The 16,198-nt window shown below is 36.4% G+C and overlaps 1 protein-coding gene across 15 annotated transcripts in view; it reads right to left on the minus strand.

Moving 5' to 3' along the window:
- Positions 1-16,198, minus strand: part of PARD3 (par-3 family cell polarity regulator) — a 463,980-nt gene that overhangs the window by 201,083 nt on the left and 246,699 nt on the right. For all 15 annotated transcript variants that reach the window (XM_072854616.1, XM_072854617.1, XM_072854615.1 and 12 more), the window contains 2 exons: positions 10,381-10,506; positions 8,671-9,053 (listed from right to left, as the gene is read on the minus strand). In XM_072854616.1, the coding sequence (XP_072710717.1) occupies positions 8,671-9,053; positions 10,381-10,506 (509 nt within the window). The remainder of the gene's footprint in view (positions 1-8,670; positions 9,054-10,380; positions 10,507-16,198) is intronic.

The following is a 16,198-nucleotide window of genomic DNA, read 5'->3' on the forward strand; positions in this document are numbered from 1 at the left end:
GGTGACTGACTACACTTGGCTAAGACTGACTGAAGCGAAACAGAGATGTTTAAGATGACCTGGAGAAATCCAGAGAGGGGGTCCAGTCAATATGGCTTGCTCGTATTTCAGAGAAATAATGCCCACAATTGGTTATTGAAGTGTATCTTTGGACCCCACCAGCTCTGGGATTCCCAAGCTGAGAGGACAAACAGAAGCCTTTCCACTATGCAGAAAGCTCATTTGTGATCCTCTCTTTGATGCAATCTGTCCAACATTATCGACAACCTTTGAAACTCTATGTTGAAACACACCCCCCCAACATTGCACATCAAGTCTGTTCAGGACACTTAATCTAGCACGGAACGCAGACAGCCATTCAGCAGAGAGCGTCCCTCACGCAGTGTCAGCATCTACAACTTCCATTTGAAACATCTCAGAGGTTGTCAAGATACGTCTACATTTGAAGTTCACTAGCTAGGCACATGCACACCCAGCCTACATTCAGTCTGACCTACTAAGACAACCTGCAGTTAGGACTCTACAATATCAGGTATGGTCCCTAAAAGTTGCACAACACACCACTGTGCACAAAATTACGGGGACAGACAGAAGCTGAACTTTTACGCAACAGTCCTCAGCTTTGAGCCCTGGGAAGTCGAACGCAACCTGTGTGAAAGACACACAACTATATAACCGTTTGAGGTTAAAGTCTGAAATAATTTCTCTCTCACTGTTCCCCATGTTCATTTGCCAAGTCTTGCTTTTTTACTGAGCAGGTTAATATTCACACGTGTAAAGGAAGCAGGAGTCCAATATAGTCAACATTAGTCTACATGCAGATTTCTGAAACCTGCACAATTACATTTGATTAAAATTTAGTACAATGTATTTTATTATCAAGATGGTAATTATGTTAAGAAGTAAATTGACACAGGTGACAGGGCTGGCAGGGATATAACTTTTTAAAGTCTTCATCTTGAATGTATGTAAGTCCTCATGTACCCACAGCAAGTGCATGCAGCTCGTATTGTTCAGGAAATTTGGATCAATTCCTGTAGGCTAACTATCATGAGACAACCTCCCTTCCTTATGTCTGCAGCATTCAAGATAGCTGAAAAACTGACATTTGAATTTGAAAGTCTTCATCCACTTTCAGGCTGATATAAAATTTATCAGTGCTATTACACAGAGATGAAAAAAATATTAGAACTCATAACATCCATATTTTACTTTGGAGACCTCACAATTTTAATGATGCTTCAAATGTTCACAGAGCTCTTTAACTCCTTGCAACATGTGAAGATGTTCTGTATAGGTGTAAGGTTTTTTTAAGACACATCTTAGCTTTTTATGGAATTTATCTTTTCCTTATTTTAAGGATCTGTGTTGACTATTGCTCTTTGAGTACAGGTTTTGTCTGCTAAAATTTCTAAAGTAATATCAGAACATGACTGCATGCCCAGGACAATATTTCATTATTAATAAGCTTAATCCCCATAGCCTGATTACGGCATCATTACAGATGTCTGGTTCACACACTCCGCTTTAAACCCCTGCGGAAAAAACAGAAGTTGAAATGTTCACATTTCAGGTGCACACAGGATAAAAATTTGGACTGTGGCATTTTTTGCTGTCAAGTCTCCAGAAAGCCTTTACTAAAGCCGGCAGAATGCCACAAATCCACACTGAGCCCAGATATTAGCAGAATAAAATTCTAATTACTTGTTTCTGTGGAAAGATGGGGCTACACTTCGCTATGCTGCTCTGTACAGCTTTGCATGAGGCAGCTTTTGGGTGTAATTTTCCTCTTACTTTTTCACTGCTTCATTTTACTATTCGTGCACTAGAGCTGCCCTTAGCTGTATAATACAGCTCCAGAAACTCCTGTTCTTACTGTATGCAAATTAGAAGTTCACAAGATTGGGAAATAATTGATACATTCGATCAAGGCCCAAAAATAAATATGACTTCTGTGACTGGATTGATTTGAAGCTTTTTTTTTTTCTTTTTATACACATAACGGATTTAGTTATCTCTACCCCATGCATTTCAGTTGTCCTGTTGATAGAAATGATATAACATCTTAGTACATCTCCCTGCTGCTGAAATGTTTTCAGTTCTTAGCGTGTAAAACTGCATTATAATAACTGTGCAAACATACTGTAGGCTCCTCTGATATCTCTGATTTATACTAATCATATGGGAAAAACTGGACACACATAGAGGCAGAACCAGAACAAGTGTAGAAAATAGAAGAAATTTCCATCTTTTTGAAAACATGGGAGTCATCCTACTCAAAGCTAGGAGCTTTACTTTGCAAGGTCTAGATTATTTGAGCTATGTACAACTTAATCTCTTATAGATTTTAAAAAGAAAGAGGGTAGAAAACGTCTTCCTCTATAGCTGTCATCTCTGACAACGATCAAATTACACCGAGTGATAATAACATTTAAAAATTACCCACTAATTTGTGTAATTTAAATTCTTAGGCTTCTTTGATAAATCAGCAGCTCTCTCGACAAGTTAGAGCTCCCCTTTTCTCTTGAATGTGACACTGAACACACCTTCTAAGGTCACATTACCCTCGAGAGCTCAGCCAGCTCTGAGCTGAAGACAAAGTAGTTCTAGGTGAATAAAAAGGGCCGTTACAACAGTAAAAGAACTATGTTGCACAAATAGAAGAAGGGCAGATTTGATGCTTCAGTTGCTGTTTTGGAGGAAATCGGTTCTAGTAGCATTAAGACAGGGGGGCAAAAAACTTTCCCAGAAGTTAATTAAATACATATTCAAAATGAACATCATCATCTTATTTGGAATCAGCCTGATCATAAACTGATGGGATGCTAAAAAAATTATTAACTCTTACTTGAGGTGGCTAGGTTTTCTGTTATCTCCCAGTGAAGAAGTGTTTAATTTCTCACTAATGCTAGGATTATCTTCTCGATTGTGGAAAGACTGTGTCTGGCATAACGTTTTTGTCTTTCTAAGGTTCTTCTGCATGAAAAATTGTGCGCTCCTCATCCAGCATCAACCGCAGGCCTAAATTCTCAGCAGCAAAATGTGCTGCTGGGTACAAACACTGCCAGAACACGGGACAAAAAGCAAGCATCACCTCTGCACTGCTTCCAGTACTTTCATGTCACTCTCAAAAGGACATCAGTTCAGAGACCCAATGAGGAACATCTGAAGCACCTACACTGTCAACTTCCTACGATACTTCTCTTACAGTTATCTTCCCTTTCAGGACTGCAAGCAGAGCTAGAAGTAAATCATGCTCTTCTTTCTCCTCTAATTTAAGAAAATGCAGATGAGTTCTCAGGTACTTCAGTACAGATCTCCCTAAATTTAAAAAAAACCCTCATTTCAAAAACAATGGAAAATATTTAACCAGAAAATTGGGCACCACATTTGTTAGTACGTATACAAGAGAAGCAGAGAACATTTCAGAACAACCTAAATATGGAAAATCCATGTGGGTGAACAGTCCTCAGATGGAATAAAGGATTGTTAAGGAAAACTGCAGATTCTTCATGAAAGACAAAGAACACACTCTCCCTTTCCTAAAACAATAAGGGAGGCTGGTTACACATATAAACGGTTTGTGACACAAAGTCACAAAAATTACAAAATAAAGCATCCCCACTTAATGAAAGTATTAGATTATAAAACTATCCAGAACAAGGAGTGAGATAACATTACAAGAAAACTAAGCAGAGGGCCAGACACTCTCTGACAACAATCAGAGCAGACACTCTCCTTCCAAGCATTTCAAGTTCCTGCTTTTTCACAGTAGACTCTTTCTTGAGATCATGTACAGATGGATGATTGCTGAAATAATTATCCTACTGTTTTATGCTAGAAAGCAGTTTTTATTAAGGACTGGACCTCATGCAAGAGCTGAACAGCAAATATGCTCTCCTCATTGTCAGGGGCTTCCCTAAACTAACCAGGACCATTTTAGATACTTCCTGAAAAGTTATTTTACTGCTCCTAGTTTAAGTTCCATATTTTCAGAATTTGTGTATGTGTAGTGAGGGTAACTGTACATGCAAATGACTGCTCAGAAGGCTGACTGCTCAGCTGTCTATAAAATTTCTGCAGCCACATGCACAATCTAGACAAATTAATTGCATGCCCGTTTTTGTGTAGAGTGATTTGGAACAACTTTTTTTCTCCAGGCAAAGCTCAGACCTCTCAAGAAAATCTTTAATCAATCTAATAGAAACATTCTTCCCTTTTTGCTACAGCCTGCTAAAAAATAGTGATCAGAAGTGTTTTTAAAAAATGGAAAGATGAAACTTGATGCAGTTTATGTTTCTTCAGTGGCTAATAATGCGCAAAATGATTTGCTTCACTTCTGAATCTCATTTCTCAAGGTCACTTAAGTAATTTAGGAATCTACATGCTTCATTTCAAAAGTGACAAACACTCATACTGCATCTGAACAAGAATTCTAAAATCAGTCTAAGAGAACATATCCCTTCAAAATAAATTTTAAATAAAAATTTAAAATGTCAGTTCAAAGTCTGGCTCAAGAAACTGTGTGGGAAAACAGAAGAGTATGATGAAAAATGTATGTAAATCTGTACACTTCAGATACATGATGCAGGATACCTCACAGACAAGGCCAGGGTCCTGTCTTGTACACTCTGCTCTATAAACCCAAGTAAAACAAGTAATCGTCCATATACATGCTTTACTCCATAGCAAATGTGATGCCATTTTAAATTAGCGTACTCCCAAACTATCCATGGCATCTTATTTGTGTCTCTAATGACTTCTTGCAGAAAGGAACTTGGGTGCAGCAGGGCTGAGTGTCACTGTGCTGTAACGCTGAGTGCCCAGTCACCTGGTGGGACTTTAAGTGTTTCAGCTCGGCTCTGTATGCAAGATGGAGCACTATTAACCACAGAAGGGCCAGCAAGCCAAACAGGAATCCAACGGGAAACTCTGAAGAGCAAGGAGTCTCATAGTCCTCCTCACATCTACGATTTAACCATTCTTCTCCGTTGCACCGCACAAAGGTGCCTCCACCCTCTCAGGACTCACCATCTCCTAGGACACAGCTGCTATCCCCTTTCTGTGATGGACTCGGTGATTCCTACAGCTTTCCCGCTGTAAGGTATCCTGCAGTTGTGTCACTCATTTCTTTCTCTTTAAGCTATACTATTTTGCAAGAGAGAAATATTCTTTGGGCCAAAAAGGAAGGGATGATCACAACTCCCATGGCTGGTAGTTAAGTTGCTCTCTGGAAGCGGGGAGATGTGGACTGAAGTCCTGATGCACTGAATAGTTCAGACATAAAACAGCAAAATATTTGGTGGAACTAGGACCAACTTAAAACACAAGAGCTCAGTTTTGACATTCTACCTCAAGAATTATATATTTAATTTAGCTAGACAAATAAGTAGTTATAGGTAGAAATGATCTGATGCAACGAGTATTATACTTAAGGGCAATCAAATAAAATGAAGCTAATTTAAAGATTGAGTACTTCAGGCTTGTCTTAGTACAGTGATGTCAAAACCAGTATGTATGAATATATGAATACAACGTCCAGTTGAAAAGCTGTCTTTTGAATGCTTTACTGAGTATCACGCTAAATGCTGCGAGTTACTCAGTGCTCAAAGACTAAGCCTTAGAATAATTTGTTGTATAATCAGTTATTTATTATTTATAAATGCTGGACTAAATTTCTCTCAATTGCATTGGCTCGAACCCTTGCAGTCAAAGAAAAAAACACTCTAGAATTGTCCTGGTGTGTTTGAGGTAAAAATTTGTCCTAACACTCTGGGTGTTATACCAGTGGTTTTATCTTCTCTATATATTAGCTGTAAAGAACTATTTTTATTTATTTATACTTACTGTGTATCAGCTTACAGCGAAATATATATAAACACAGGCTCACTGTCATCTCTTGTACTATCTTAATTTGTGTGAGCTATTAAGCTACACTGTTATACAGCCTTAATGGCATTAGAATATCAGCAATAACCCCTACATCTATATGCTAAAAGTTCAGGCCCTGACCTTTAAGGAAAGATAAACAGATATCCATTTTCATTTAGAAAAGCCAACAAACATTCTGCATTGACTGAAACATATGACTGACCTTCTCTTCTGACTTTATTAAACAGCTAAATCCTATGAAAGTTCAGGTTATTTTAAAATGCCACAACAGCAATAAATATTAAGAAATCATAATTACAGAAGCACATACTGTAGGGTTACCTTACCATGTCATTTTATATAATAAAGCTCATGCAATATATAGAAACACAGCTGTGACACAGAAGGTCTGTCTGTATTGAAAAAGAGTCAATTCTCATATACTACATCATTAACCAGAACGCACAGGTTAAATCAAAAGTGAATTTCAAGATGAAGCCTTACATGCTTGTATGCCTTAATGCACCCCACAAGGAGTTTTTAAACTAATGATGGTAATTGGTGAAATAACTGCTGTCTGTTATCTACAAAGAAAGTACATTTGTTAAATATCTATAAAGCCTGTATTATTACAACATCCTTCATTAGAAATAATCAAAAACAATCAACATCCCTATTGCACTCATATTTATAACAAACTACTTGGGGGCATCCTTAAGTGTTTTGCTTAATTTGTTGCTCCACATGTATGTTCTCAGAGGGATCAAATGAAAGCCAAAATAGAAGGACATGCCTTTTTTCACAGTGGATATTAACAAAGGAAAGACAGCAATGATAAGAATGTATCCTTCCTTATGCATTTTTTTTTTTTTAAATATCATCATGCATAAAATACAGACAGAAACTATTTAGTGTACTGTCTGTCTATAATCTGAGCTAGGTGCCATTTCTGCATAAGTAGTATTCTCACATTAGCAAACTGTTAGAAACAAATACCCCCTCTAAACTTCTGAAATATATTCTAGACATGGATTTAAAAGCTTATACTAGCGTAAGAGCCACCAAAGTTCTCTGGTGTGAACTACATGTCAAAGTATCTTACAGATCACTTTCCATCAACAGGTAGCATGCATCTTCTTCCAAAACCATCTAACATATTTGTGCCAGCAAGGCTAAACTACATTATAGAAGTGGGGAGAGTATTTATGAAACAGTAACCAGTGCAAGAGGACAAAAACGTAACCTCACATCACAGTCAAAGAATCCGTAACATGTCAAAATTATATCCTCATTTCTTATGAGCAGCTATTACATCACATTTGTTTCGTGCAAAAATATTGCGTTATCATATTCTATATTCATTTGTTGGTGCTTTTAAATTATATGAAATGTATATTTCCACTCCTGGCCAAGAATTCTTTTATGCAATGTCTGAGCGATATTTCTGCAGGCTTCTGGAGACAAATAGGTAAAAATCACTGTAGTGACTGAGAGCATATTTGTAAGCACAGTTATTCGTTACTCAGCCAATAACAGTAAGTTTTTCCAAACAGGCTGATCTGAGCTGATGGCCTAAAGAATTTATTGAAGGAGCATCAACAACAGAAGCAAACTGTCAACTCAACCTTATGTCATCCAAGTTTGTAGAGCTTAAAATTCAGCAACCAGAAAGAAGCAATCTGGTGGTTCATGTGAAGTTCATAGAAAGGAAAGCATAATAATAATGTGACAAGTAGCCTGGTACCTGTGAAACTGTAAAATCTCTACCATTCAATGCATTGTCTTCAATACCTTTTGATAAAAAGATTAATTAATAAAAATTATTAACACTAAGCACATACGATATCCTAAGGGGAACGTACTTGGAGTTCACAGAGAATACTGTCACATGGGTAAACTTTTTGCTGTGTAATGTAAACCTTACTCTTGCTCCTAGAGATCAAATTATATCTAACCTTAAACATGCTCATTTTAATACCATAAAGTTTACAGCATGTATAATCCTTTACAAAAATCATTTCCCAAGAGCTAAGAAATACTTGCATCTAAACACCATTTAATTATACTTCAAACTATCTTAAAAGCATCTAGATGGTAACTACAGAAAAATACCAAATTTTCTCACTAAGGACATTTAACACCTCATAAAAATTCCACGGATGTACCAGTGCATCTACATGTGCACATAACACAGATGTTGAGATAAGCATGCAACGCTTTCTCCTCTGCCTTTAAATAGTCTCTCACCCCCATTCAAACTAAATTAGCATAAGGCCTAAGATAGGAAATATCACATTACATCTCAACCGTTTAAGCAAAGACTTTCACATCCCAGTGGAATAAAAAAGCTTTAGCTGGAAATTAGAAAGTCCAATTTACCAACTGGATCCAACACACTCTTAAAATCTAACGGCAAAATCACAGTTATTCAATTTGAAAAGTCATGATATCTGTAATGTACAAAATATGGGCCATTTTTGCTTATTTACTTTTATTAGATAAATAGTTCACCACTCCCTGGGTCTTGGCCAAGAGAATTTGTAGCACTTACTGCACTGCTCTATTAGTTGAGAGACAGAAAACAATGTTAAAGCACTCTTCAAAATGGCCTTTTGCAAACACACTGCACAACGCGAATGCATGGTTGGACTCCTGGGCATGCTGTCAGGGACAACCCAGCCACTTGGCTTCAAGAATCAACCCATCACTTCCCCGGTGCTTCTGCAAGCTGTCCCGCCCAATACAATGGCACCAGACACACGTACATGCACACATATGAGGAGCGCACTACTGCCTTACCTTTTCTCAGCTGTATACTGAGCCTCTTCCCTATCTTTTTGGTGTTATACCCACTGTTTGCAGTGGAGGTGAGAACTTTCTGAGGTGATGGTACCAGGCCCGAGGGTGGTTTCCCTGATGAATTCACACTATGAGGTAGCTGTGAGTAGGAGTCTGTCTGATCGGACTGGTTACCCGCTCGAGACATTCTTTGTAACGTGTGAAGTCCAGAACTGTTAATACTTTTGCCGTCAGCATACTGGGAATCGGGGCTGAACCGGCTGGAGTAGTACGTGTTCTTCTCACTTTGGGACAACTGTTCATACTGCTCTTTATTTGCCGCAGGGACCACGTGAAACCAAATGAACGGCGTACGCATGGCTTGGCGAAACATATGCTGTGCTCTAGGTTTCAAAATGAACAGAAAATTAGCAAATTAGGACTGGCAGACTGCAAGACATTATAAGCATAATTACTGATGTTAATTAAGCAACATGAGCTGACAGACACATTGCACTCAAGCATAAACCATACAACTTGAATCTGTTCGCTAGTCTACTTGGTCTGCTTCTTGCTCAGGTTTATTCCCTTAGGGTAACACAATGGTTAAATATGCTTAACAACTAACGTACCAAATACTGGACTTGGAAAAGCAAAAATCTTAACCACAGTCTTGAAATGCAGACAGTCCTATGGCAGGACTGCAGTGTCCTTTTGTTTTGAACCTTGATAATTGCTTCTTCAGATACAGTAATCCCAGTGACAACAGAATTATGAGAATGAAAACGACACTTTATACAAAGACTATGTATTTCCATAATGTGCTGAGAGTATATGCAGTCTTGCAAAAAGTCTGGTTTACACTTAACTTTTTGTAAGTTAGTAGTCTTTCAGAATACATTAAGAAATAGGAAAAAAATGCTTAATCGTGCACACAAGTCAACAAGTCTCTTCACAGACTTAAGAAATGGTGATTCAGAACCACAGAACAAGCAGAGACAAGCTGCTTTCAACCATATGGTACAGGGTCGTGTTCCAATCCAGGTTAGAGTCAAAGAAATAAAAAACACATTTCAAATGTATATTAAGTATATCACAATAAACAATATTCCTTTGGCCCTCAACATGTTAGGGCTTTCAGAACAATATTATCATCACTGAAAACACTCATGTTCTGCATACCTCTTTTCTGCTTTCTCTTTCAATTATCTGTGTGTGAACTACAACTTTTAAAAGTCTTTCTGATTCACCATTTCAGGATTCTACCAAGTCCAGGCTTCCACTGAGCAAACATTTATGATCTCTCAAACTTCTCTAGGAAGTTTCTGCATATAGGACCTTTAGTTTTCACACACACAAACACACAAATATTTTTAAAATGTTAAAGTCTCCATGCTGTCCACATTTATTGAACACAATGCATTGCATGTATAAGAGCAAAAACTCACATGGGAATTTCACAATAAACAGTTTACCAACGCAAGAAGAAAAAAATCCATAATGTGTAAAAACAATCAAATGAGAAGTGCATATACTCTAATGACAATAATTATCCTTATTTTTTTTGTAGTTTGGCTAATTAAAAACCACTAACATCCCTTAGCGTATCTATTCTTTATTAGAAAGGCAAGCTTAACAATTTTTGCTTCAATACTTTATTTCCTCAAATTACTGCAAGGTGCAGCGTTAAAGATTAAATAATGCAATGTAACATGAGGTAAGTATACTTACTGTTCAAATCTCCTATTCCGAAGGTCTCCATCATTAATCCTGACAATACAATCATTCTCACGAAAAAGGTTTTCTTGTTCAGCTTTTCCACCTTTCTCCAATCGCTTTACCAGCAGCCCCAGGGTTCTGGAACATTAAGATTACAAATGATTACTGTTCTAACAATCTGCAGCACACAAAATCCTACTGATTTAATATTTTATCATAATCACTATAGAAACTAAATTTTAAACCATCTTTACCTTGAAGTAGGATATCATCATTTCAAATCATTTATAAGCATTACCTGACTTATTACCCCTTATCCATGAAACAACGACCCTAGGTGAATCAAGCACGTCATTTAAAAGGAAGAACGAACAGGTAGTGTGATGATGGCACGTCCATTCTTGCAAAAGGCCTAAATTTCTGAGCAGTAAAAGCTCCGAGAAGCACCACACATCTGACAGCGGGCATCTTTTGTGCTAGTTAACTGAAGTTGAAGAGGTTCAACTTAAATTTTTATTTTCTTAATTAGCAGAGAATACCACAGCCATCACTACTGCTTCTGTGCAAGTGAAACGTGGGGTCATCTCACGTAATAAGCAGCCTATGATGAAGGGATGGATAGAGGACTCATGAACTTCATGCAAACCAAATGGTTTTATTTTTAAGCCTTAACTTTTTTTACTAACAGCAAAGAGGAAATTAAAAACTTAAATGCCATTTTCAATTCAGCATATTATCTTAAATTAATTGGTTCAGTAATGACTGAAGACAATTACCATTTGATAACCTCTGTGCAATGAGTTGGTCACCTGTCTAGTGCTTACCCACAGTGTCATCTTAAGGACATTCTTAGAAAGAAAAGGTAAACAAATATTCAACCTGAAATTATGAAATGGATCCTGAAGAGTGGATTTCTGAGGTACTGGCAGGATAGTGTGAAAAGTCAATGATGTTTCTATACCTGAACTCTAGGTTTGAAGAAGGATTCAATCTTCAGGATTATTCTTGCATCGACACTGCATTTGATGTTTTTAAAGATCAGCTTTACTTTGAAATCCCACAGGACGTATCAGTGGGTCAAATTCACATCATCCAAGTCAACAGCATTACTTTTTCAGAAGTCCTTTCAAGGCATGTCATGGAAAATACTTGGTTGCATGGCAGGAATTGCAAGACCACATATGTCTTTTAGCACAAAACTTTCAGTGATCGTAGCACTTCAGTTCACACATACCTCAAAGTAAATGAGCAGTCAATGATGCTTAAAAGGACTCCTCATGCACTCAAAAGTTATATATGCGCTTGAGCACTTCATCAAATGGGTCAGAAAAACAAAATTAACTTTAACTTATTTCTTCCACTTTAAATCTTCATTTACCAATTTATCATAAACACATGCAAATAAGACATTTATTTTACAGAACAGTCATACGTTTTCTCCTACAAGGCAGATGAAGGAGTAAGAGAAACAATCCCAGTAGTATTTCCATTTTGGAACCACCGAGAGACATTAAGATATGATGTTGAAAGGATCTATACACGTAAACAGACTGTGAGGAGAAAAACAACATAAAGCATTTTGACAACACAAATCATCAAATGAAGTTTGAGTCAGACATTAACATTTAAGGGATACTACTCTGTTTCCAACTGATGCGGAGTATTTTGCAAACACCTAATGTACTGCACCTTTGACCTGTCCAGGGTTCCCATCAGAGGCAAACCTTCTCCACCCTCATTTGGATCCCAATGGACAACTTGGGTGCAGTCACTGATGCTAACTCTGATTAGGCTTGACTTGAGCTCAGCTGCTGCAATTAGCAAACTGTTTCTTTGCCATAGCACTGGTGAGCATAAGAAGCAGAAAGATTCCATAAAGCTAAAGTATCATTTCTCTAGAATACACACATTTCAGGCGGAAAAAAAAAATATTGAAAACCACAACCAATACTAGTGTGTATCTAGTCCTACCCCTTCCCATCCCAAGTTGATATTCTTTGGGTTTGGAAAGTTCCGCCTTTTGTAGATTCCTTCCAACAACCCAGCATCTCCCATTAAAAAGGAAAGTAAAAAAAGCAAAACCAATTTTCCTAAATTTCCCAAAGCAAAAACAATTATTCCATGGGGTTTTTTTCTGATCACCAAGGTAGTGAAACACTTTGTATTATCTAGATATTTTAGGTGGTTTTCTGTTTGCCTTTCCCACAATCCTCTAACAGTTTGCATGACAAAAAATTCTAAAAGTCCACAACAGTCACACACTAACTTAATGACCACGTTGCACTGCATTTATTGTACTAAAATTTGCTGAAAATTATGAAGGTATATTGTCACAGGAAGTAAAACAAAACAAATTTAAAAAATATTGATTCCATTCCTTTTTCCTTCTGTTCACTAAAATAAGCTTTGAACACAGTCTCAGGTTTTTAAAATTGATAAATAATTATAAAAAATAAAATTTTCTAGATTGATTGTTAGTTGCAGAAAGCACTAAAATAACAGTTATGAATGTTAATAATAAAAAGGAAAAATACTTGTATGCCTTCACTACATTATTTTTATCAGAATTATAGTTTTCATACATATAAAACTGATGGTTAGAAAACAAGTTTGCAACTTTTTCACTTCTGAGTTGTTGAATTTCTCTGGGGAGACAATGTCTTTGAGCCCCACAGTGAAGGTCCTGAAGAGGACATCTCTAAATGCAGAAGAGATAAGCAAGCAAATATAAAATTGGGAATGCTACATTTAAGAGAAAACCACCAAAATATTTGAGGGGGAGAGGAAAGAATTGTGTCTACTCTTCCTTTTCTTTCACTTCATGCCCAACAGCACTTTGATACAGGTGTGCTCCTCTGTAATGCCCAAAGACAATTCAGAATTTGAATGTGCATGCAACGCTTGCACGAGAGCATATACAGCAATGGCAACAGGTGTTTTGTTTATATGGTTAAATATAAAAATATCAAAATATCAATATGTTAAATATCAAAACATATTCTACAGAAAGTACAACACTCCAAGTTAATACTATGATAATACACTACACAAAATAATATGATTATTTCATCCCAATGTCTCCAGGTACTTATGATTACAAGGTAATTGGTCTATCAATGGTTTTTGCATAGCATTTTTCTTGAATTGTTGCTTTCTACTGTTTCACATTCTGCGGTTATAGTAAATTATTAATGCAAGATGCATCTTTATGCATGGTTTTTCATATCTTAAATTTACTTCACCTAAGCTCTCAAATCTAGTAAAAATATTACTAATCCTAACCAATGGTAAAACAACATAACACATAAATAAACTACCAGTCAAAATTGCAAATAATCTCATTAAACAAAGGCTACAAGTTCTACTAATGCAAGATTGCTCATCTCAGACATAACATATGGTGCTCATGAGGATTTTGGTTTTTAACAAATGTTAGAGCTAGGTTAACCAAGGCATATAAAGTTAAAGTCACTGAGAACAGATTCAAGGCTGGATGAACAGCCTGAGTCAAATTTGAAACCAGGATCCTCACAGTGCCTTTTAATTTATTTAATTTTTTAATATAAACACATGGGGCAAAAGATCCCTTCAGACACAGTTCCAGAAACAATTCCCTGAACGTGGTTCTGCATAGCAGCGTAAACTCTCCTAGAACTTGCAGAAAATGTGTGTTCCGGAAAATTTTAGTAACAAAAGCCTATCAATTTCCTAAGGTATTTCTTCAGCATATTATGGTTAGATGTAAGAATATAACTCTAAAGAAAGGCATTATGGGAATTCTTGTTTGTTGTTGCAGTAACTGGAGATAAACAGAGTAGACCTGATATTGCAAATATGCAATAACCTAAAAACTAATTGGATTTTTTTTTCCCTGCTGTATGCCACCACCATTAATCCTGATAAGTGGAGATGTAGCTCTACTACAGTTTCAATATTACGTTTCCTACATTAGGAAAACATAAATTTTGAAAGCCTGTAAGCTAATCTAGTATAAAATACAAAAGTCAGTATATATATTTGTTTAAACATAACCATGTAGCATACAAATACATGGGTGCATTTGAATTTGCTCAATCTTGTCCAGTTAAAGTAAGTCAACATGTTTTCTACCATAAATTCTTCCATTATAAATGTTTTAAACTATAACTTCTTTGAGACTGAGATTAAATATTGTGTGAACCTCTGCATAACACTCTGCAAGTCTAGAACCCTGTCGAAACAATAATTATGAATGGAAATTGGGTACCTGCACTGTTTTAGACTAATGTTAGCTGACATGGGGACAGAAGGGAAACAGTATCAAAGCACAGAGCTCCATCTTTGTATTTGTTTTAAATACCTAATTGGGAATGTAAACAGCTTAGATTATATTAGCATTTGCACCACTGTATTTCCACAAGGTTCATTACTCTAATTATACAATTAAAATAAACTCAGCTACATGTGTTAACATTTCAGTTCTCAGTATAAATTATAACCAATGATAAAACTAGAAATAAGCAGAGAGTGTTTTATTGACATCTAAATTGCCTGAGCTAGTCTGGGTAGTTCTTTGAAATTGTGAACTCCCCACATGCCATCCAGCTGTATGGAAATAATGATAATTTGTCTTAATAAAAACTGACAGTGTAAATACTATGAGAGTAATAAAAATATTACATTGAGCATCTAGAATATGATTTGGCCATCACCGCCCATTGTACATACACACTGAAGTTATTTACCTATTACCTGCAAGCTAACTGTAATATAATCAAATCAGACAGAACAGAAAATAACCAATTTAGATGTTTATGTAAAATCGCTAACATGAAAAGGCAAAAACTAGATTAAGGGGCAAAAATAAGCATTGATTGAAAAGCCGATGTGTAGTGGTTTCACGCAATGAAAGATCTCCGAGTTCTACAGGAACATAAACACGGTACAAATTTCCTGAGATTCGGAGGTCAGAGTAGGCAAATCAGCTTGTTTGTTCAAGTTAAATTATTGTGGCTGATCAATGCTAAATTGGACATAAACTCCTTTGCACAACATTGACATCACGGCGCTACTGCAGAGGCATTCAAATAACTTTATCAGCTTTCACGCCTGAAGTCCGGAACCAATTTCCAATCTTTGGTAACTACCACTCAGCTTTTTAGCTTGAATAATACTTCAAATTAAGTTTATGTAACTTTTAAAAAGCTGAGATCAGACAAAGAAAGCATTGAATTCAGCTAAAAGACTGAGAGAATGGTACATTCACACCACAGGGAACCTTTTCCCAATGCTTATGTTTTTGAAAACCATGGCTACCTTTGAGACTTAAAAGGTTGGAAATGCAGGAGAGGAATAAATGGGAGATGCAGATAACACATACCTCCTACATGATCAAACAGAATACGATCATTAGAGAGGCACCTTGAAGGTGGTATTAAGGACTCTCAATATAGACAATGGCCATTAGATATTACTTTAGTTTTCTTTATATCTTGAGTAAAAGACTAAAACTTTTACAGTGAAATATGAAGTGATTTATAAACTCTAGAAAATGAAGGGCACTTCCACTAAAAGCAAAAAAAAAAAAAAAAGAACTACAGAACAGAAAAATATACAAACAATTTTCTCGTATGGGGATTGTGTATACATCAATGCCTACCTTCATTTGAGGTTTTTCATTTTTTTAATAAAATCTGTTAAATTTGTCATTTAAACTGACAAAAAGCAATCAAATTCAGTCTCTTATTTTTCCCATTCTTGTGAGACTTCCTTAATATTTTTAAGACATTTAGGATATATAACATAAAAACACAGATTAAATATTTTTAGCTGCCAGGTTTTAGCTGTACAG

The sequence above is a fragment of the Ciconia boyciana genome, chromosome 2 (assembly GCF_034638445.1).
Source record: "Ciconia boyciana chromosome 2, ASM3463844v1, whole genome shotgun sequence".
Classification (NCBI taxonomy): Eukaryota; Metazoa; Chordata; class Aves; order Ciconiiformes; family Ciconiidae; genus Ciconia; species Ciconia boyciana.